Here is a 21,319-nt window from a genome sequence, read left to right on the forward strand (position 1 = left end):
CTCCTGGGCCGTCCCGCCCCCAGTCCTGCCCGCGGACTCCGGCCTGTTGCCATGGCGACCAGGCCCCGCGCCCCGGTGTGTCCCCCGCCATCGGGCTAATGGAATCGTCCCCGGACTGCCTGCCTCCGTGATCGTCTGCGGGCACCGCGGGCTGAACCATTGCCGGGAGAGGGGTACAGTGACTGGAGGCCAAGGCGGCTGGGCGAGTTCTGCGCACCCTGGCCTCGGCCGGGGTCGCACGTCCAGGTTCCTCTTCGGAGGCGCAGAACCCGACCGGACCCTGGGCGGGGCTCACGGTCCTGTAGGAATCGAGTGACGGAGGCAGGGCCGGGCTCCTTCCCCCGGGGGCTGTTGCCACACTTCCTGCCGCGGCGCTCTTTCCCCAGCCTGTTTCTAAGGAAGGAGTGGGGTTGGGCGACCGCGCCCCGGCCGTCGGGGTAGGTTCAGGCACTAGGAGCCGACGCAGGGTCGGTCGAGCCCAGGGTCACTGGGGGAGGGCTTTGAGACGGGAACAAAGTATACAGGCGCCTAGAAGTCACCCACAAGAAGGGGTGCCAATCATGGAAGATCCAGTAATCCAAGTCCTCAGAACCCTCAAAAACCCCTCCTCTCGTGTCTCAACGGGAGACCCTGTGTCATTGTCATCTCAGCTCTGAAGGTGTGTCCCTAACCTTTTAACTCTTCTTCATAAAGGCTTTGCAGATGACCCCAATGACCCCCAGCCCCTGATAGTGTCCCCATCTTCTCACCCCCGTATTTTCCCTGACTCAGCGTACCCCGGAAACCTCACCTTCTACATATCTAGATGCCCCCTCCCATCCCCAATTTCTTCCCCTTATGGAGGCCCTCAGTATCTCCCATGGACTTCAGGACCCCTACTAGTTTCTTACATAATGGAACCTCTAGCCCCTCCCATTACCCTTTTGATTCCCCACCCCCACTTTTCCTGGGTTCAGTCCTTCCAGTAGAACGTCAAATCCTTCAAACCCTCTGTACTCAAGACCCCCACACAATTCCTGAATCAGGCATTTCCTTACCTTTCCCTCATTTACCCTGCTAACCCTCCCATCTCACCTTTGTGGGGTCTCCCGGGTGTATTATCAGCCTTCCAACCCCCCCCCCCCTCGGATACTGCGAGTCCCTCGGGCCTTTTTTCATGTGTGCCCTGGAGCCCTCCCCCCTTCTCCCCCCCCCCCCCCCCCCCCGCCCATACACACACTTGCTCTGTATCAGTTCCTGGTATCCAGGGGAATCATCGCCTTCCCTGGAGTCCCTCCCTGTGTGCCTCGGACCAGCACCCCTTTCTTCACGCACTCCGGGGTCCCTTGAGCCCCTCCCCCCTGCAGCCGCGGCGAGCCACCCAGCCCGTGGCCGCTGTTTACAAGGACACGCGCTTCCTGACAGTGACGCGAGCCGCCTCCTCCCCTTCCCCACGCTGGAGGAGGGGGGCGCGGGGGCCCGGCTCGCGCGACGGCCAATCGGAGCGCACTTCCGTGGCTGACAATCGAGGTATAAAGGCGTGTGGCTCAGGCTGAGCTGCCGGGACCTTGAGCGCCGCCAGGCTAGCGTCGGAGTCAGCAGGGAGCGGGGAGCAGGGGGAAGCGACACCAGGAAAGCGAGCGCGCCAGACAGGGGCAGAGGGGCTCGAGAAGCCGCGCAGAGCTTCCGCGCACAGCCGCCGGCTGGCTTCTCCCAGCCGGTGCCAGCTCCTGGGAACGCGCATCCAGATACCCAGTCCAGCCACCGTCGCGGACAGAGCGCCGTTCGCTGCAGCGAGGCCCGGGGCGGCCCCGCAGGGACCCCCCCAGACCGCCTGGGCCGCCCGGATGTGCACTAAAATGGAACAGCCCTTCTACCACGACGACTCATACGCAGCAGCGGGATACGGCCGGGCTCCGGGCGGCCTTTCTCTACACGACTACAAACTCCTGAAACCCAGCCTGGCGCTCAACCTGGCCGACCCTTACCGAAGTCTCAAAGCGCCCGGGGCGCGGGGCCCAGGACCAGAGGGCAGCGGTGGCAGCAGCTACTTTTCCGGCCAAGGTTCGGACACAGGCGCATCGCTCAAGCTTGCCTCATCAGAGCTGGAGCGCCTGATCGTCCCCAACAGCAACGGTGTGATCACGACGACGCCCACGCCCCCGGGACAGTACTTTTACCCCCGCGGGGGAGGCAGCGGCGGAGGTGCGGGGGGCGCCGGGGGCGGTGTCACCGAGGAGCAGGAGGGCTTCGCTGACGGCTTTGTCAAAGCCCTGGACGACCTGCACAAGATGAACCACGTGACGCCCCCCAACGTGTCCCTGGGCGCCAGCTCGGGGCCCCCGGCTGGGCCCGGGGGCGTCTACGCCGGCCCGGAGCCTCCTCCCGTCTACACCAACCTCAGCAGCTATTCCCCAGCCTCTGCGCCCTCTGGAGGCGCCGGGGCCGCCGTCGGGACTGGGAGCTCGTACCCGACGGCCACCATCAGCTACCTCCCACACGCACCGCCCTTCGCTGGCGGCCACCCGGCGCAACTGGGTCTGGGCCGCGGCGCTTCCACCTTCAAGGAGGAACCGCAGACCGTGCCTGAGGCGCGCAGCCGTGACGCCACGCCACCGGTGTCCCCCATCAATATGGAAGACCAGGAGCGCATCAAAGTGGAGCGCAAGCGGCTGCGGAACCGGCTGGCGGCCACCAAGTGCCGGAAGCGGAAGCTGGAGCGCATCGCGCGCCTGGAGGACAAGGTGAAGACACTCAAGGCCGAGAACGCGGGGCTGTCGAGCACTGCTGGGCTCCTTCGGGAACAAGTGGCCCAGCTTAAACAGAAGGTCATGACCCATGTCAGCAACGGCTGCCAGCTGCTGCTCGGGGTCAAGGGACACGCCTTCTGAGCGCCCCCCCCCCCCCCCGTACGGACATCCCCCCAGTCTGGACGACTGGGCGCACGCCTCCCACGGGGCGAGGGGGCAGGCGGTGGGCATCGGCCCCCGGGGCACCGCAAACCACACTGGACTCCTGCCCGCCCGCTCTGCGCCCAGTCCTTCCACCTCGACGTTTACAAGCCCCCTTCCACCTTTTTTTGTATGTTTTTTTTTTTTTTTTTTTTTTTTTCTGCTGGAAACAGACTCGATTCATATTGAATATAATATATTTGTGTATTTAACAGGGAGGGGAGGAGGGGGCGATCGCGGCGGAGCTGGCCCCGCCGCCCGGTACTCAAGCCCGCGGGGACACTGGGGAAGGGACCCCCGCCCCCTGTCCTCCCCCCTCTGCACTGTACTGTGGATAAGAAACACGCACTTGGTCGCTAAAGAGTTTATTTTAAGACGTGTTTGTGTGTGTGTGTGTTTGTTGTTCAGACTTTTTATTGAATCTATTTAAGTAAAAAAAAAAAAATGGTTCTTTATTAATTTCTGTTGTCTTTTTTTTCCAAGCTGGGCGGGCGGAGGGAGGAGAATACTGGGCTGCCCCCACCCCACTCCTGTTTGTGCCTCCTGTATCTGTGTCCTCGCCAGCTCTACCCGAGCATCTTGTATCCCTATTCCGGGCGTCCAACCCTTCTCTTGTCGCCTGATCTCTGGGGTTGGAAGGTCCAGGGCGGGGACGCTGTCCAGCCGCCCATCACCTGGGGGCAGGAGGCCTGGGGCGAGACGCGCAGTGCGCGGGCGCAGCCCCGCCCAGCTGCGCGCGCTGGGGCTTTCCCCGCTGACGCAGCGGAAGCGCTGCCCCTACATGGGCCGATTCTGTACAGTGACGCGACAGCGGTCTCCGGGCAGATTCCGGGAATCCCCTCCCCCGCTCTGCCGGGCAGGGCTGCGGCGCCGGGAAGGGGGCCGGGATTTTCCCAGGCAGGCGGCTGTTCGGGCCCGGAAAGCCCCAGGCCTGGGTCCAGAGCGTCCGCGGTGGGAGGGCCACGCTCCTGGTCCCGGAGCCAACCCAGAGCCCGCCCCCTGGGGTTGGCGTCCGGGCCTCGCCGCGCCCACGCCCGCTCCATCTGAACTGACCCGGGCGGGGGGTTGTTGCAGTCTTCGCGTTGTTGCCGCCGCGGTACCCACCCCCCCCCCCACCCCCGCCAGGAAGGGCGGCACCCGCCTGCCAATTTCCCCTCCCGGGTGCCAGGCTGGGAGCGGGGCGACTGCCAGGTCTGGTCCTGCCGGGGCGGCTGCTTGGGCCGCCGGGCGCCGCCCGCGGGACGCCCTCCCCCGCAGTTGGGACGGATGGGAAGGTGGCTGGTGCGCCGGGAGCAGGAGGGTCTAGCCGGCTTCGGAGCCGGAAGCCCCCAGAGCGGCAGAGAAAAACAGGCTGAGAAACCTCAGGGGTGAGGTAGGCAGAACAGATAATTCATTAATTCACTTATAAAATACTGAACAACGTAGCCCTGGAGACACCGCCTGGATCATGGCAGACAGACAGTAAACAAGCAAATATGATTCGGAGATGGTAAGTGCTAGCAAGAGGAAAAAAAAAAAAAAAAAAAAAACCAGGTCAAAGAGGTAGTGACGGGGCAGGGGAGGTGAGCTGCTTTGAAGAATGGATTGGAAACATGGACCTTGAATGATGCAGCTTTTCAGATCTGCATCCAGGCTCGGCGAAAACAGCATCCTGGGCAAGAGGGAAAAGCACATGCAAAATTCCTGTGGCCAGAACAAGATCAGCTTATTAAAAACAAACAAACAAACAAAAAAAAGCAGCAAGAAGCCAGTGTGCCTGGATTGGAGTGAACCAGAAATAGGGAGATGAGGTTGGGGAAGACCACGGAGGGCCTTGGGGAGGGAGTGTAGATAAAATTACAAGACCCAGATGAACGACCTTGGAGGATTATTAGGCTGAATAGTACTATTAATCATAAGTCTGTGGATTAAATGAGCCTGCACAACCACTTGCCTGAACATGCACAGCATCAAACTGCACTCCCTGGGAACACTGCTCCTAACACCTGCCTCCTAGCCTCAGCCTCACCCACCTCAGGGGCAGGTCGGCGGCCCTTCCAACCCAGAGTGGGGCAGACCTTGCAGCAGAGACTGTGCATGTAGCTCAAGCTTCCACTCTCGGTTCTGCTCTTAGGACTGGGTCCCCACCTTCTTCCAGTCCCAAGGACCTGTCCAAAGAACCATTAACTGGGCCCCGAGCTTCACAAACTGTATCCCTTGTAATGTGCACAGTGATGTGCCTTCGTTGTCTTTATTCTCATCTCACTGTTGAAGAGGCCCCCGGGGAAAAAATATCACAGCTCTTCAATGGCATTTGAGTCCCGGCTGGCAGATGGCAAAGTGTGGGTGCTACCCTGCTCGGCCAGGCTTCAGGAGGTAGGGCATCCTGGGACTTGCTCCCTGCAAGAGACAAGCAGCCCACCCAACCCCCTACCCCACTCCCTACCCACTGCTCCCCCTTGAAAACCACCCTCAGGCCATGGAGAAAGAGGAAGCAGTGAGCATGATGTAAGGCTCCCACCTTGTGGTGGAGATCAGTAACTACAGCGTCAGTTTCCCAGGTCAGGGAGAAGGGGAGGAGGTAGGGAGCAAGGACACCAAGACAGACCACACCGATGCAGACTAATGTCTGTCCTAATACTTTATTGGTCACTTCTAGGCATGTGCCCCGCTAGGTGGGCTCCAGGAAGGGACTCAGCATTCACCAGCTCCCAGCTGGGAGAATGAGAAGGCCTTGGCCAAGCCCTCCAGTCTCAGGGACTACGAAGTTTAAAGGGGCAGGTCTGGCCTTTCCTGGGTCAACATGGGTATCCAGGTAGGGGCGTAGGTGGGGGCCAACAACTCAAGCTTTCCACCTCTCTGCCAGTCTAGTTGTGTTTGGAGAAGTATTCCTTGCTGTCGTCCACGTTGGGTTTAATCGTGTCGCTGCCTGGCTTCCAGCCAGCGGGACAGACTGTGGGAAGACACAGGGAGGCACATGTGAGACTAGAGCCATACCTTTAAGATAGGGGCAGTATGAGGGGATGAACAGAGGCAAAGCAAGAGCCTGAGTGGCAAAAGAAAAAGCCCAGAGCTAAGTGGTACAGGCCCAAGAGCATGTCGAGACAAGGCCTCCAAGTCCAGCTACAGGATGTTCGGGCTGATATTTTTATTTCTTTTTGACCCCTTTAATGCTGCTTTCTCCCTCAGCTGTAGACCCACTGGATTTTGAGGGCCTGTGATCAGGCCATGTCCTCCACGTGAGAAGATACTCTGGGCCAACTATTCTTTAAACTCCGCCTTGGCACACACATCTTTTCAAATACCTTCTGTAGATCGGTTGCTTCCCAACCCCTCGCCTTCCTATTGGGGTATCTCCCGCTCCAGACTACGAACTTCCGGCCGACAAGACCCTGAGCTGACTCTGGGGCCCTCACGTCCGTCCCACACAAGTGACAGAGCAGGCAGTAAATGCCTGCATGAGGGCTGAGTACGGACCCACGTCTGAACCCAGGTGGATGTGTGTGTCTGCTCACCTTCGCCATGCTCATCCGTGTACTGGAAGGCCTGGACCAGCCTCAGAGCTTCGTCCACCGAACGCCCCACAGGCAAATCATTGACAGTGATCTGGCGAAGGACACCCTTGCCATCGATGATAAAGAGGCCCCTGAAGATACCAGGGTTCATGGTGAAGAGCTGAAAGCTCCCATTGCCGGGGCCGGGGAGGGACTATCAGCTCCTTCCTGGCCACAGAGCTGGGGGTAGTCCCCTCACCCTGAGGACTGGGGCTCCCTGAGGGCCAAACACTACCTGTAGGCAATGCCCTCATCTTCCTTCAGGACGCCATAATCTTCAGACAAACTTCTGGTTACATCAGCCAGCAGGGGGATGTTCAGGGGACCCAAGCCCCCTTCCTTCCTGGGAGTGTTGATCCTAGGGGTAGAGGAGACAGGGCTGGCACCTCAAGATGGCCTGGCACAGCAGGGTCGTCCCCCTGTGTGTCTGAGTGTGATAAAGGCTGGAGAGGCGGTGCTGGAACCGAGCGATAAGGGGCTTTAGAGCAAGGCTCTAGGATCCCCACCCACCCCACCCTCAAGAGGAGGCAGGGGCTGGCTCCCACATCTGGGAAGACTAAGCCAAGGCTCCAGCAAAATGTGTTCACATGTGCGGATGATCCCCGCCCCCCCCCCCCCATCTTGGGGCAGAAGGCCTGCCTTAGAGTCCCCATCCTCGCTCTAGCTCTCCGTGCTGGGCCGCAGCCCTTCCCTCTCTAGAACTGGAGTTTCCACCTGTTTGAAATAACTACTGGAAGGGAGGCTGTATTGTCCTAATTGAGATAAAGCATCTCCACCTCTCTGGGCCAAGCAACTAGGTTTCAAATGCTAATTACTGCCATCGTCATTAAGGACTTGGGCGTCATCAATTCTATTATTTTCAAGGTGGGGAAAGGGAGGGACAGGTGTTGAGTAACAGCCACTAGAACACACAGCTGGGATCCTATGGAGGATGGAGACTTAAGATGCATCCTCCCTCCCTGCTGGTGCCCGCTCATACCAAGCCAGGTGGGTGAACTGAGAGTCGACAGAGACCCCCAGCACCTCACAGCCCAGCTTGCGGAAGTCCTCAGCACGCTCGCTGAAAGCGATGATCTCCGTGGGGCAGACAAAGGTGAAGTCCAGCGGGTAGAAAAAGAGGACCAAGTACTTCCCTGGGGGAGGGAGAGGAGATAGCCAAGGCATTAGGCCTCTAAGGTCTGGGCCCCACCCCGACCTGGGCCCACTCTCGGCCGCCCTCACCTGTGTAATCGGAAAGCTTCACCTCCTTGAAGGCGCCATCCACCACGGCGGTGGCGTGGAAGTCCGGGGCGGGCTTTCCGACGTGCGCTTTGCCAGAGGTCATGACTGAAAGCTGAGACCCCCCCCCCCCCCAGTCCGGTCAGTGCGCCCGGGGAGACCCTTTGTCCTCCCTTCCCAAGGTCACGCTGCGCGCTGGGCCCAGTTACTGAGTCCGAGAGGCAGAGGCCGCAGCACTGCCCCCACACCCTCCCCGGTGCCGGGTCTGCGCGGCCTTGAGACTGCGGGAGACCCGCCCCCCTGACCAGCACTAGCGGCCGGGCCGCAGCCGCCGGGCCCCCTCCATTAGCGTGTCGGCCCTGAGCGCCCTAGCGCAAGCCCACCGCTCCAGGAGGAGACCCGCGAGAAGGTGGCGGGGAGCTCGGCGACGCGGCCTGTACTGCAAGGCCGAGGCCTCGGTTTCCCCTGCAAGGACAAAGGCAGGCACTACGGCGGGCGGAAAACAAAGGCTGCAGAGCTGAGGCCTGGGCCCAGCCGGAGCTGCTCCAAGGGGGCTCCCCAGAGCCCCGTGCCCTCCAGGGGTCCATACCTGCGTGGGTACGAGCGGGACGCACGGACCGCAGACGCGCGAACACGCGTTCTCAGTACCTAGTGCACTCGGCCTCTGTGCCTTTTATGCGCGGCCCGAACCATGACGCACAGGGCGGGGGAGTGGTGGGCGGACGAGTGCAGCGGTCGGGTCCACTGCAACCGCAGGGGAGGGGGAGAGAAGACGGCCGGGTCCACGCGCCTGCAGGCAGCGGGACGAGTCTCAGAGCCTCCGGCCCCGACCACTGCCACCGCCGGCGGGGGTAGTGCGGGCACCAAACAGCCCGCGAGGAGCTCCTCCTTGGAGCGCGCCCGGGTCGGTTGGAGTCCGGCATGGCCGGGAGCCCGGCGGACTTACTGCTGCCGCCTCTGATGCTCCTGCTGCTGGCGACCCCTGCCCAATTCTCCCCCGAGTACCATTATTTCGGCGAGCAGGACGAAGGCGACACCTGGGAGCAGCTGCGGCAGCAGCATCAGGAGAAAGGTAACCGCAGAAGCCCCTTTGTCCCACTTCGCCAGCTGGCTGCAAACAGATCCCCCTCCAGGGACTTCAAATCTCTCCCCATCTGCGCACTGGCGCGGCCCTCTTGGGCAGGTTACTTTTCTCTGAGGCTCAGTTTTTCGTATCTGTAGACTGAAATAGAGAGTGACTTAAAAGCAGCTTATAGAGGGAGAGGGGACGTGAGTAGGCAATAAATACCGAAGCAGACACATCCATAAACTCACGGATAAATGCTGGGAAGAGTGGAGATAGGGAAAGAAGGGAACCGGTAAACTTCTGAAGTCAGAGAAGGCCTCACCGAAGAAGATAGATAGCCAATGCATCAGGAATCCAGCAAAAGCCAAAACATGCAACGATTTAGGGGGAAGAGTGTGCCAGGGAGTGGGAACAGCAGGTGCCAAGACCAAGAGGCTGGACGGGGGGGGGGGGGGGGGGGGGGGATGAAGTGTTAGGAGTGTCTGTGAGGTGCTGAGTTGGGATAAGACCTGTTACCTAGGGGCACAGGGAGGAGTCAGTAAAAGGACCTTGTAAAAGAGCCTCCGATAAGCACAAAGAAGGTTGGAGCAGCTTTAAAAGTGGTCATAATAATGGTTTTTGTAGTACAAGCTAGCACATTGCCGCAGGCTGTCAGTTCCTTCATTATGCCAATTATGTCATTTGATTTACCACCTGGCAGGCCTCCTGGTCAGGGCTTGCTGAACAGGCCCAGTATCACCTCCGTGAAGACCAGAGGGAGTCAGCTTCAGATGGTGGGCACCAATGGTGTATCACACTCCCAGCTGGGCAGGCTGGCATAAGCGGGAAGTGTCAGTTTGCAGTCCCTCGGGGCTAGGTGACCAGGTGTATGAGCTCAAAGAGTGACTTGCTTTCTAAAGGTCTCAGTTTACCCACCCGGGAACAATGGGGGAAGAGAAACTGAAATAGTCTATGGTGGGGTGCCTGGCACAGAGGCAGAGCCCAGCAAACAGAAGATGTCATTTGTTAGTGTCTTTATCCTCCTCCCTTCCTAGAGGAAGGCGAGGGGGGTAGGTTCCTCCCTACCTGGCCCTCCATCCCTAGAAGTGTTGGACTCAATCCTTGGCCCGTGGGGAAAGTGGCGCTGTTTCTGTGACCTGGGCAAGCAAGAGCGCAGCCGCGAGGTGGTGGGCACAGCGCCGGGCCCGGTGTTCATGGACCGCGAAAATCTGGTGCAAGTGCGGCCCTGCAGACAACGTGACTGTATGTCCTGCAAACCGACCGATTGCGACTGGAGGCCCTGAACCCGGGTGAGAGACTGGCGCAGAGGAGGCGGGGTCAGGACTGGCTGTCTAGTCCGGGATTGAGAGTTCCCAGGGTGGGCGGGGAGAGAGGAAGGGCGGGGTGGTGGGGTGGGAATGAGGGGGGGGGGGGGCCTAGGGCTGAGAATTGAGGATGGCGGGAGAGGGAAGAGCTGAGTCAGGAACCCTGGGCCCCACTGATAGCCGGGGAGAAAGAAAGAAAGATAGATGGTGAGGGGCAGGGAGGGGGAATCGGAGATGGAGGAACTGTGACCCTGAGGAAGGGGTATGAGCCTGTTGCAGGTCAGGGACCTCCAGGCCGAGAACATGAGCCCCGCTGAGATTAGAGAATTGGGGGACATGAACCTTGATTTGGGGGGAATGGCCTTGCCTGGTAGGCACAGACTCTGAGCAGAAGTCTGTTGAGATCTGGGATCACAGTTGGGGGGGAGGGGGGGCTTAGCCCCAATTAGAGGGTAGGAAGCAGGGGGTGGGCGGAGAGGGTCGGGGTGAAGTACGGAGAGAGAGAGGGAGTTGGGGGACCTCAAATCTGGAGGCCTGAGCTCAGTGTAAGTGGGAATACCTAGTCCAAAAGGCTTAGACTGTGCAAGACAGGGACCCAGTGATGTGGACACTGTTTTATTCTGGCTGTATAGTGGTATTTGACCTTCTAGGTCCTGACTGGGTGGAATCCTCCGAGACCCGCATCAATTTCCCCTTTATTTCTCCATCCAACTACCAGCCCCGACGGGCGGGGCTTCAGAGATTCAGGGGCGGAGCTTGGAAAGCGACCCCGCCCACCCCGTTCCCCAAACGAAGAGTTCGGCGGTCGGCCTTGGGAACTACAATTCCCAAGAGGCCACACGGCAGGAGCTTCGGCGGCCCCTGCGCAAACGTTAACGGCGGCAGGCGCACCGGGGGCGTGTCCTGCGCACCGATTGGTCGGGAGCGAGAGCCGCTTCCGGACCCGCGGAAATCGCGCGCCGAGACCTGGGCCCGCAGATTTCATTGTTGAGGCTTGTAGCGGCGGCAGAGGCAGCATGGATCTCAGCGAGCTGGACAGAGACAGTACGGGCCGCTGTCGCCTGAACTCGCCTGTGCCTGCGGTGTGCCGCAAGGAGCCCTGCATCCTGGGTGTCGATGAAGCGGGACGGGGCCCGGTGCTGGGTGCGCCCCCAGGGCCGGGCAGGGGGAGGGGTGTGATAAGGGGAATGCTAGTTGCAATGAAACGGGAGCCGGGATTGGACCCTACCCAGGGAGGCGGGTAATAGTGGTGATGGCACCGGGAAAAGCGGTGATGATGGAATAGGGATAACGGTTTTCACGGCTCACTGGTCGGACACCCGTTTCCCCAGGCCCCATGGTCTACGCCATCTGTTATTGCCCCCTGTCTCGTCTGGCAGATCTGGAAGCCCTGAAAGTGGCAGGTGAGCCCGAGGTGTGAGTCTGGGGAGGGGGTTCATGGGCATGTGGAGGGGCGGGTGCAAACTGGAGGAGAGAGCAGGAACTGGGGGAACCAGTCACTTCCCTTCTCTCCCAATCCTCCTCCCAGACTCAAAGACCCTATCGGAGAGCGAGCGAGACAGGCTCTTTGTGAAAATGCAGGAGGACGGGGACTTTGTGGGCTGGGCATTGGACGTGCTGTCTCCAAACCTCATCTCTACCAGCATGCTTGGGCGGTGAGGGGCATCCGGGAGGGGCCAGGGTGGGCTGGAAGGGATTGGTAGCTGGATTGAGGTTGAGGTTGACTGGGCTCTGTCTCCCACTGCAGGGTCAAGTACAACCTGAATTCCCTCTCCCATGATACAGCCACTGGGCTGGTACAGTTTGCATTGGACCAGGGTGTGAAAGTTGCCCAGGTGAGCTGTTGGGTTGCCCACATTTGAATACCTCAGAATAAAATGGGGGTATACAAGTGTAGTGGATGATTCAGGGTCAGACATATCTGGATGACCTCAGGACTATTTGTTGCTGCCTTTGACTTCCTACTACTTTTCCTGCCCTACGAGTGTCCTCACCCAGGACCATGGAGAAGCCCCCAGCCCCACCCCCATTTAATTTATCTCTTTATTCTGAAGGCTGGGAGTCCAGAGCAAATCTGTATCTGTCCACCTGCCTACAGCCTCAGTCCTAGCCCAGGGCCCCTCCTTTCCTGGATTCCTGCCCCGTCCTCCTCCCACTTTGAGGCCTATCCTTTACAATCTGCTCCTAGTGCAGCAAATAGTCCTCTTTTGAAATGTAAATCTCAACATTTAATTTTTTGATCCCGGTAGAAATTAAACCTGGGAAGCTCAGTGTCAAGAGGAAGAGAATGAGATTAAGTTACCAGAGGGAAATCTAAGTTGGCGTTGTATCCAATACTCTGAGGCAAAAAAACAAAACAAAAACAGGCTGTTTTGAGATAATAACAAGGGCAAATACACTTGAGATAGGGAATGTGACAAGGGAGACCTTGCTGCAGAGGTGGCTGAGGTCCAGGGCTGGCATGAGGAGCTGACAGTGCAGTACTGGAACAGATAGACAAGGGCCCTGCATTCCGCGGTTCATGGCCAAGTCAGGGGACACAGATGGTCAGCTGGTAAGCAAATGATAAAGGTGATTTCTGAGAATAGCAGCTCTGGAGATCACTGACCCCATCTCTCCACTCCAGCCATGAGGCCTCCCTGCTGCTGTCTAGCATACTCAGCGTGGTCCCACCTCAGGGCCTTTGCACCAGCTGTTCCTTCTGCCTAGAATCCTCTTTCTGGAATTTCCACCTGGTCATTCCCTTATCTCCTTCAGGCCTTTATTTAAATGTCACCGCCTCAGAGTGACCTTCCCCAAATCTCTTCTACCACTGTTTAAAATGATAACCCGTTCCCAGGCTCCTGGCTAGCTCAGTCAGTAGAGCACGTGACTCTTGATCTCTGGGTTGTGAATTGAAGCCCCGCTTTGGACATAGAGCTTACTTGAAAAAAAAAAGACAATAACAGGGGCACCTGGGTGGCTCAGCCGGTTAAGTGTCCAACTCTGGCTCACGTCATGATCTCACGGTTCTTGAGTTCCAGCCCCTCATCGAGCTCTGTGCTGACAGCTGAGGGCCTGGAGCCTGCTTGGGATTCTGTGTCTCCCTCTCTGCCCCTCCCCTGCTCACGCTCTGTCTCTCAAAAATGAATAAACGTTTAAAAAAATAATAAAAAATAAAATGAAAATCCCTCCCAACTCTCTTCTATCCTTTATTATTTATCCTGTTTTAAAAAAAAAATTTTTTTTTTCCGGGGCGCCTGGGTGGCTCAGTCGGTTAAGCGTCCGACTTCAGCTCAGGTCACGATCTCGTGGTCTGTGAGTTCGAGCCCCATGTCGGGCTGTGGGCTGACGGCCCAGAGCCTGGAGCCTGCTTCCCATTCTGTGTCTCCCTCTCTCTCTGCCCCTCCCCCGTTCATGCTCTGTCTCTCTCTGTCTCAAAAATAAATAAACGTTAAAAAAATTTTTTTTTTTTTAATGTTTATCCAGTTTTGAAAGAGACAGTGTGAGTGGGGGAGGGGCAGAGAGACACGGAGACATAGAATCACAAGCAGGCTCCAGGCTCCGTGATGTCATTACAGAGGCTGACATGGGGCTCAAACCCACGAACCTCAAGATCATGATCTGAGCTGAAGTCGAATGTTCATTTAGTGACTGAGCCAATCAGGCACCCCTCCTGTTTGTTTGTTTTTTTTCCACTTTATTTATGTATTTTGAGAGAGAGAGAGAGAGTAAATGAACGAATGTGAGCAGGGGGGAAGGGCAGAGAGAGAGGGAGAGAGAGAATCCCAAGTAGGCTCTGCATTGTCAACTGAGAGCCCATTGTGGGGCTCGAACTCACGAACTGCAAAATCATGACCCAAGCTGAAATCCTGAGCTACCCAGGCGCCCCTGTTTGTCCTGTTTCTTGTCTGTGGACCTCTCCAGGGCGTCCACGAAGAAAGGGATTTTTGTCTGGTGTGTTTTCCTGCCATGTTCTTGGCATCTAGTGCAACCGTGGCATATAGTAGGTGCTCAGTAAATGTAGAATGGATGCAGCCTGGACAGGGACAGCCTCTTTCAGAGGGGACTTGTTAATTATTTGCTTATTTAATACTCTCTGCGCCCAACGTGGGGCTCGAACTCATGACCTCGAGATCGAGAGGCGCCTGCTGTACCAACTGAGCTAGCCAGGTGCCCCGGGAGGGGACTTAGAGCTGAGATGCCTCAGGGAAAGCTACAGCCTGGGGATGAGCTGAGAGGAGTATTCTAGGCAGCGGGAGCATCCAGTGCACACGCTGCGAGGCCGGCTCGGTTGTTTCCCCGGATGTCTGTTGAACGAATACATCTCTGTCACCGTGGCAGGTGTTTGTGGACACCGTGGGGCTGCCAGACACCTACCAAGAGCGGCTGCAGCAGCGCTTTCCCGGCATCGAGGTGACAGTCAAGGCCAAAGCAGACGCCCTGTACCCTGTGGTCAGCGCCGCCAGTATCTGTGCCAAGGTCAGGCGCCTGCTGGCCGTAGCCAGCCTCTGGCATCTCCTGGGGCCAGGGGGCAGGTGTGCCTGCTCCGGGGGAGGGAGAGCCCGGTGTTTTGTCTTCCCCACAGGTGGCCCGTGACCAGGCTGTGAAGAATTGGCACTTTGTGGAAAAACTGCAGGACCTGGACGCCGATTATGGGTCCGGTTACCCCAACGGTGAGCAGCCTGGAGCCGCCTTGAGGTGGCGACATTGGCGACAGCCCCAACGAGGCAGGCTGGAGCACACTTCGGCCTTCTCAGACAGGAGGGCCGCTTGCTTATGGCCAGCGTGAGGCAGAGCTGGAGTCTCATGGGCAGGCGTTCTCCTCCCTTCTCCCTCCATCCCTACTTTCTCTCTGGAGCCCCAGTGAGGGCCTCACACCCTTGGCGGGCGTCTCTGTTTGTTAAGGGGAAAGGGGGCAGGGGGGAGGGAGGTCAGCTGATGTCCAATAGCCCCCGTGTAAACCTACTCTTTCCCCCAGTTATGAGGCGTTGTCTGTGTGGTAGATGAATGTGTGCCCACCCCCCGCCGTGAGTAGATTTAAAGAGCGAGTGACTGGGTTCAGGGAACCCTCTTGTCCTTCTGAGGCCCGGGGAAGCATGGGCAGATGGGTGCTTACTGAGTCCTCCCTGTATGCGCCATGCAGGTCTGGGCCCTGGGGATATAGCCATGAACAAGACAAAGAAAGACCTCTCTGTCCCCCCGGAGCTCATAGTTACTTGGGGATGATGAGCATTGACCCCCCTGGTCTGCAGATGCTGGTTTAATGACTCTTGTCCTTGAGTGGGCGAAGACATGTCTCAGAGGCAGTCTCCCTAAACTTGTGCCTTGAGCACCTGTCGGCAGGTGATGAGTCTGGGTGCTGCCTGTGCAAAGGTTCTGAGGCAGGAACGGCCTCAAACAGCGGAGGTGCCTTGGGTACTCGGGAGGCCTGAGATGCCAGCCTGAGGAACTCGGGCACCATGTCAGGGGTCGGGGCCCATCAGCACTGCCAGCCCCACCCCTTCCTGTCTTTCAGATCCCAAGACCAAAGCCTGGCTGAGGAAGCATGTGGAGCCCGTGTTCGGCTTCCCCCAGTTTGTCCGGTTCAGCTGGCGCACGGCCCAGAGCATCCTGGAGAAGGAGGCAGAAGGCGTTATGTGGTGGGTGCCCTGGAGGTGCTGTGAGGAAGGAGGGAGGGAGGCCAGGGCTCCCCCCATCACCCCAGAGTGGTCAGTGTTGCCTCTCCCACAGGGAGGACTCACTGACAGGGGATCAGGAGGGACCTGGGAGGATCACGTCCTACTTCAGCGAAGGCGCCCGAGTCCGCCCCCGCCTGCCCCACCGGTACTTCCAGGAGCGGGGTCTGGAATCAGCCACCACTCTCTAGGCGCCGGCCTGTTCTCGTTTCTGTGCCTTCGCCACCCCCCACCCCTGCTTTGTGATTAAAGTTATTTTTATGTTTTGTTTTGGTTTTGTTTTTTAGTTAATTAATTTTTTTTTAATTTATTTTTTGAGAGAGCACAAGAGTGAGCGGCCGAGAGAGAGAGGATCCCAAGCAGGCTCTGCTCTGCTAGTACAGAACCTGACGTGGGGCTCAAAACTGTGAGATCATGACCCAAGCCAAGGTCAAGAGTCAGACGCTTAACCAACTGAGCCACCTAGGTGCCCCTAATGTTTATTTATTTTTGAGAGAAAGAAACAGAGCACAAGGCGGGGGAGGGGCAGAGGGAAGAGGGAGATACAGAATCCGAAGGAGGCTCCAGGCTCAGAGCTGTCAGCACAGACCCCGACGGGGGCTCGAACTCACCGACTGCAAGATCATGGCCTGAGCCCAAGTCGGGCGCTTAACGGACTGAGCCACCCAGGCGCCCCTTGACCATTAGGTCTTTTAAAGTATGTTAAATTTTAAGCATCTTATAATTTTCTAGAGTTTTCTTTTTTTTTTTTTTAATGTATTTGTATTTCTTTTTTAATTATTTTTTTCAACATTTATTTATTTGAGAGAGACAGAGCGTGAGCAGGGGAGGGGCAGAGGAGGGGCAGACACAGAATCCGAAGCAGGCTCCAGGCTCCGAGCTGTCAGCACAGACCGCGACGCGGGGCTCGAACTCACGAACTGTGAGATCATGACCTGAGCCGACGTCCGACACTTAACAAACTGAGCCACCCAGGCGCCCCTGTGATTAAAGTTCTTTAAAGAAAGCCAAGCACGGAGTTGAACTTCGGGGTCGAAGCAGGTTGGAAGCGTGCCGTGCCGCTGGGCCCCACTACAGACGTCGGGAACCTAAACAGGATGGACCCTGATTGATTTGATTTTTTTGTTGTTGTTTTAATTTCTTTTTTAAGTTTATTTATTTATTTATTTTGAGAGACAGCAAGAGCCCGCACGCGGGAAGGAGCAGAGAGAGAGATTCCCAAGCAGGCCCCATGCTCCACCACGGGGCTCAATCTCAAGACTGAGATCATGACCTGAGCCGGAATCAAGAGTGGGATGTTCAACCAACTGAGCCACCCAGGTGCCCCCGTTTGATTTGAGTTTTCAAATGCGTGACGTACGTGTAGGATGCAGAATTAGGAAGGAGCACGTTGAGGGGCGCATGGGACTCTGCCCTGACAGCACAGAGCCTGCTTGAGGTTTCTCCCTCCCTCTCTCTCTCTCTCTCTCTCTGCCCCTCCCCTGCTCGCACATGGTCTCTCAAATAAACTTTTTTTTATTTTATTTTATTTTTTTTTTAACGTTTTATTTATTTTTGAGACAGGGAGAGACAGAGCATGAACAGGGAAGGGTCAGAGAGAGGGAGACACAGAATCTGAAACAGGCTCCAGGCTCTGAGCAGTCAGCACAGAGCCCGACGCGGGGCTCGAACTCACGGACCGCGAGATCATGACCTGAGCCGAAGTCGGCCGCTCAACCGACTGAGCCACCCAGGCGCCCCTCAAATAAACTTTTTTAAAAAAAGCACATTGAGAAGCCTCGCTCATACCTGCAGCCAGCTCACTGGTGGGCTTACCAAGTTGTCCTAGTCTTTTGGGGCCACTGTAACAAAACACCGCAGACTAGGCAGTTTATAAATAACAGGCGTTAATTATGGTTCTAGAGGCTGGAAGTCCAAGATCACGGGGCCTGCATGGTCAGGTCCTCGGGGGGACTCTTTCCCCGGGGGTAGACTGCCAACTTCTGTGTCCTCACGTGGTGCAAGGGTCAAGGAACCTGTGGGGTCCCTTTTATAAGCGCACTAATCCCATTCTTGACCTAATCACCTCCTCAAAGCCCCACCTCTTAATACCATTATCTGTGGGAATTAGGATACCAACATGAGTTTCGGGTGGAGGTGGGGGGGGGGGTGGTGTACACATAGACATTTAGATCCTAGCGGCTACCTTTTAGGTCCTTCTGAAGTTAGCCTGGCATGTTACAAATATATGTGCAGATACTTTCTTGAGGTTTTGTTTTTACAAATGGAAACTATACCCTACATATTCACCATTCTTCCCTACATCTTGGAGGTAATTCCAAAGTGAGTGTCTAAAGACCTTCCTCATTCCCTTTATAGCTAAGAGTCCTCAGTGTGACTGTCCTGTAGTTTATTTAACGCTTTTTTTTTTTTTTAATCTTTATTTTTGAGAGCGAGAGAGAGAGACGGAGCGCGAGCAGGGGAGGGGCAGAGAGAGAGGGAGACACAGAATCCGAAGCAGGCTCCAGGCTCCGAGCTGTCGGCACAGAGCCCGACGCGGGGCTCGAACTCACAAAACGCGAGTTCATGACCAGAGCAGACTGAGCCACCCAGGCGCCCCTATTTAATGCTTTTAAGAGATCAGTTGTCACCCAGCTTGCCGTTAAGCATGTATGGCAGACGATGACCAGGATGTGCCATCATTTTAATGCAGTTTGTCTGTAGGACAGATTCCCAGAGGTGGGCTTGCTGTGTGGGTTAGAGGATCTATGCCGTTTGTAACTTGGAGAGAGATTTCCAAACTTCTCTCTGTGAAGGCTTGTACTCGGTAGCACTCCCCACCCCCCCACCCCCCCACTTGTTTCCTCCACAGCCTCAGCAGCAGCAGGACAGGTTTGTCTCACCCCAGGAGAAGTTTGGAAGTCGGGTGGCTCAATGACACCCAGGACACCATTTTTTAAATTCATCTTCTGTTTTGCATCTTTGGTGTTTTTTTTGCCTCCCACCATGGCTGCCACAGTTCCAGACATCACATCCCAACTTCCAAAGGTCTCCCCAAGCAGCTGCCCTGTCACTTCCTGGCTGCAAGTGGGACACGTCTATGCCCAAAGCAGGGGGAGTACCAGGGGAAATGGAATATCTGGGGAAAGCATCAAAAGCTGATTCCTGGGGGTAGGGAGAGACCTGGTGTCCCCCCCCCACTCCCCCATTCCCTTCCCCGTGACCCCTCCTTGACTTGAGCAGTAGCAATTTAATGGAAAGAAGAAAAGGGATGGCTCTTCACCTTGTAATAAATGTTCTGATAGCAGGAGCCCAGGGCATTGTGGGAGTACTATGTATGGAGCATGTAGACGCCTAGGGCTACCTAGCAAAGTACCACAGACTTGGTGCCTGAAACAACAGAAACATTGTCTCACGGTTCTGGAGGTTAGAAGTCCAAGAGGAAGGTGCTGTTGGCAGGGTCGATTTCTTCTGAGGCTGCTCTCCTTGGTTTGTTGATGGCTGTCTTCTCCCTGTGTCTCACGACCTTCCCTCTGTGCGTATCTGTGTCCTAATCTTTTTTTAAGGACTCCAGTCATTGGATTATGGCCCATCCATAGGACCTTAGTTTACCTTAATTACCTCTTTAAAGACCCTATCTCCAAATATAGTCACATTCTAAGGTCCTGGAGTTGGGACTTCAACATATGCATTTGGGGGGAAGGGATACAAGTCAGCCCATAACAGACTATCCACTCTGTGTAGGTCCCGTGCTGGGCACCAGGAAGGCAGCGTTGACCCAGCTACAAAAGGTGTCTGAGTGCCCAGGGAGGTCTAGGGGACCTCAGAGTAGACAGTGGGGGACGCCAGCTCTGCTCTGGGGCTCAAAGAGCCTGAGGAGCTGACTGGCTGAGATCTGAAGGGTGAGGGGTGGAACAGAACAGGAGGGTGAAGAGGGCCCCGGGCAGTGGGAACTGTGAGTACAGATCCTGGAAACGAGAGGCCCTGCTTTGAGAAGGCGGGAGGGCAGGGATAGTGAAGGCTGACCTTGGGGAGGAGCTGTGCCCTCCCCCCCCCCCATTTCCCCACACTAGGGGTGCCCTCTATTCAAGCCTCAGCCTCTGGTTAGCATCATAGTTGCAAAACATTACCCATGCTGATTCCATTTATAATTCTGCCCTGTCCTTTTCTACGTAAATACGTAAATGTATGCTGTAAATTTTCGATCTACTTTTTTCCCCCCTCAGAATGATTAGAATTACAGTTCATCTTGAAGTTGTAGGTCCATCTGACTGCTGATGGAATTTGCCTGGACAGGGTAAGGAAACTATCCCCCTTTCTTCACCGCTGGCAATAAGCAGAAGCTAGTGGGCGCTCTAAAGATGTAATGTGCTAGGAGCACCTGGGTGGCTCGGTCGGTTGAGCCTCCGACTTTGGCTCAGGTCATGATCTCAGGGTTCACGAGTTCGAGCCCCAAATTGGGCTCCGTGTTGGCAGTGGGGAGACTGCTTGGGATTCTCTCTCTCTTTCTCTCTCTGCCCCTCCTCTGCTCACACTCTGTCTCCCCCCCAAGTCAACTTTCAAAAATAATAAAATGAGGTTAACAACCCCTTTCTGGAAGGTTGCAAACAATTCTGCCCTCCTTAGGTCAGCCATGTGGGTGACTCCTCTGATTCTCCTTCACCCATCTCTGCCCACCTTCTGGTTCCTGTCCCAAGGTCCTCACTGGTGTCCCTTATCTCCAGTCTCACCTCCTCCCTATCCTGCTTGCAAGGGCAGGCAAGAGTGTCAGTCTGATGGATCTTACTCTGTGTAAACCTCCATGGCTCTCACATCCCTTATGATTGGGTCCAAGGGCCTTTGTCTGGTGTTGAAGGCGTTCTGTAATCTGACCCCACCTCCCATGCTCTGCTCCAGGCTTGCTGAGCAGCTGGGAGTTCCCAGAACCTGAAATCCCCAGGCCCCCTACTTGAAATGCCCTTCCCTATGTCTTGGCCACCTGCCTGGAGATCCTCCAAAGGCTTATCTACTTTCTTCCTTGAATTGAATGCCTGCTTATTCTTGTCACAATACAGTGCATAACAACTGATAACGGAAGATGCCTACATTTACGGAGCGTTAATTACGTCCCAGGCACTTTCTAAGTATTATACTTGATACCCCTCCCATTAGAAAGTGGAGTTTAGATGCTTCCTGTTGAATATGAGCTGGCCCTGGCAACACAACTTCAGTGGATAGAAAGCGGAGGTGACACTGGTAGAGATGAGACAGCTCTGACCTTGGAATATTTGTCCTTGGAACCCAGCTGCCATACCGTGAGGAAGCCCAAACCGCAGGGAGAGGACACGTGTCGTGACGCCGGTTGGCAGCCCCAGCAGAGATTCGAGGCAGAAGCCAGTGCCAGCCACCAGATGTGAGTGAGGAAGCCTTTCAGGTGAGCCCAGCCCCAGCCAGTTTCTGCAATTGCATCAGATACCTTGAACAAGAACCAGCCCCAGAACCGTGAAAGAATAACAGTTGTTGTTGCCTTTTACCGCTAAGTTTGGAGTTGTTACACAGCACTGTATAACCAGAACAACTTGCATTAACTGATTTAGTCCTTCCAACAACCCTAGGAGAGGGAATGGCTGGGCAACGTTCCCAGAGTTACAGC

The 21,319-nt window shown here is 56.4% G+C and overlaps 4 protein-coding genes across 7 annotated transcripts; 3 read left to right on the top strand and 1 right to left on the bottom strand.

Annotated features, from left to right (window-relative positions):
• The first annotated feature begins 1,521 nt into the window (after positions 1 to 1,521).
• JUNB (JunB proto-oncogene, AP-1 transcription factor subunit) lies at positions 1,522 to 3,389 on the top strand. The gene has a single exon (XM_060630374.3). It carries the CDS (start codon positions 1,827 to 1,829, stop codon positions 2,868 to 2,870), a length of 1,044 nt encoding a protein of 347 aa, XP_060486357.1. The 5' UTR covers positions 1,522 to 1,826; the 3' UTR covers positions 2,871 to 3,389.
• Positions 3,390 to 5,535: 2,146 nt separating this feature from the next.
• PRDX2 (peroxiredoxin 2) lies at positions 5,536 to 8,401 on the bottom strand. Its single transcript, XM_060630389.3, has 6 exons — positions 8,271 to 8,401; positions 7,685 to 7,796; positions 7,443 to 7,596; positions 6,699 to 6,821; positions 6,425 to 6,555; positions 5,536 to 5,862 (listed from the first exon to the last, which is right to left on the bottom strand). Exons 2-6 carry the CDS (start codon positions 7,785 to 7,787, stop codon positions 5,777 to 5,779), a joined length of 597 nt encoding a protein of 198 aa, XP_060486372.1. The 5' UTR covers positions 7,788 to 7,796; positions 8,271 to 8,401; the 3' UTR covers positions 5,536 to 5,776.
• A 113-nt stretch (positions 8,402 to 8,514) lies between these two features.
• On the top strand, positions 8,515 to 10,861 carry THSD8 (thrombospondin type 1 domain containing 8). Of its 3 annotated transcripts, none has more exons than XM_060630381.3 (3): positions 8,515 to 8,753; positions 9,831 to 10,036; positions 10,684 to 10,772. In XM_060630381.3, exons 1-2 carry the CDS (start codon positions 8,603 to 8,605, stop codon positions 10,028 to 10,030), a joined length of 351 nt encoding a protein of 116 aa, XP_060486364.1. In that variant the 5' UTR covers positions 8,515 to 8,602; the 3' UTR covers positions 10,031 to 10,036; positions 10,684 to 10,772. The 3 variants fall into 3 exon arrangements, with proteins under 3 accessions (XP_060486364.1, XP_060486363.1, XP_060486362.1); XM_060630380.3 differs by having other exon boundaries at positions 8,517 to 8,753; positions 10,770 to 10,861; XM_060630379.3 differs by having other exon boundaries at positions 8,521 to 8,753; positions 10,702 to 10,812.
• On the top strand, positions 10,724 to 15,974 carry RNASEH2A (ribonuclease H2 subunit A). 2 transcript variants are annotated; one of them, XM_060630378.3, is made up of 8 exons: positions 10,724 to 11,194; positions 11,383 to 11,454; positions 11,580 to 11,706; positions 11,799 to 11,886; positions 14,375 to 14,512; positions 14,619 to 14,706; positions 15,549 to 15,672; positions 15,747 to 15,974. In XM_060630378.3, the coding sequence occupies exons 1-8, from the start codon at positions 11,068 to 11,070 to the stop codon at positions 15,775 to 15,777; spliced, it is 795 nt and encodes a 264-aa protein (XP_060486361.1). In that variant the 5' UTR covers positions 10,724 to 11,067; the 3' UTR covers positions 15,778 to 15,974. The 2 variants fall into 2 exon arrangements, with proteins under 2 accessions (XP_060486361.1, XP_060486360.1); XM_060630377.3 differs by having other exon boundaries at positions 10,726 to 11,194; positions 15,764 to 15,974.
• The last annotated feature ends 5,345 nt before the right edge of the window (positions 15,975 to 21,319 follow it).

The sequence above is a fragment of the Panthera onca genome, chromosome A2, assembly GCF_046562875.1.
Source record: "Panthera onca isolate mPanOnc1 chromosome A2, mPanOnc1 haplotype 2, whole genome shotgun sequence".
Classification (NCBI taxonomy): Eukaryota; Metazoa; Chordata; class Mammalia; order Carnivora; family Felidae; genus Panthera; species Panthera onca.

Bases quoted from the DNA above. Each gene is read 5' to 3' on its own strand.
- PRDX2 (XM_060630389.3), bottom strand. From the start codon at position 7,787: ATGACCTCTGGCAAAGCGCACGTCGGAAAGCCCGCCCCGGACTTCCAC. The intron at 7,597-7,684 runs GTGAGGGCGGCC...TCCCTCCCCCAG, and splicing joins GAAGCTTTCCGATTACACAG to GGAAGTACTTGGTCCTCTTT. The intron at 5,863-6,424 runs GTGAGCAGACAC...GTCTTCCCACAG, and splicing joins CACGGATGAGCATGGCGAAG to TCTGTCCCGCTGGCTGGAAG.
- THSD8 (XM_060630381.3), top strand. From the start codon at position 8,603: ATGGCCGGGAGCCCGGCGGACTTACTGCTGCCGCCTCTGATGCTCCTG. The intron at 8,754-9,830 runs GTAACCGCAGAA...CTCCATCCCTAG, and splicing joins GCAGCAGCATCAGGAGAAAG to AAGTGTTGGACTCAATCCTT.
- JUNB (XM_060630374.3), top strand. From the start codon at position 1,827: ATGTGCACTAAAATGGAACAGCCCTTCTACCACGACGACTCATACGCA.
- RNASEH2A (XM_060630377.3), top strand. From the start codon at position 11,068: ATGGATCTCAGCGAGCTGGACAGAGACAGTACGGGCCGCTGTCGCCTG. The intron at 11,707-11,798 runs GTGAGGGGCATC...CTCCCACTGCAG, and splicing joins TCTACCAGCATGCTTGGGCG to GGTCAAGTACAACCTGAATT. The intron at 14,513-14,618 runs GTCAGGCGCCTG...TCTTCCCCACAG, and splicing joins CCGCCAGTATCTGTGCCAAG to GTGGCCCGTGACCAGGCTGT.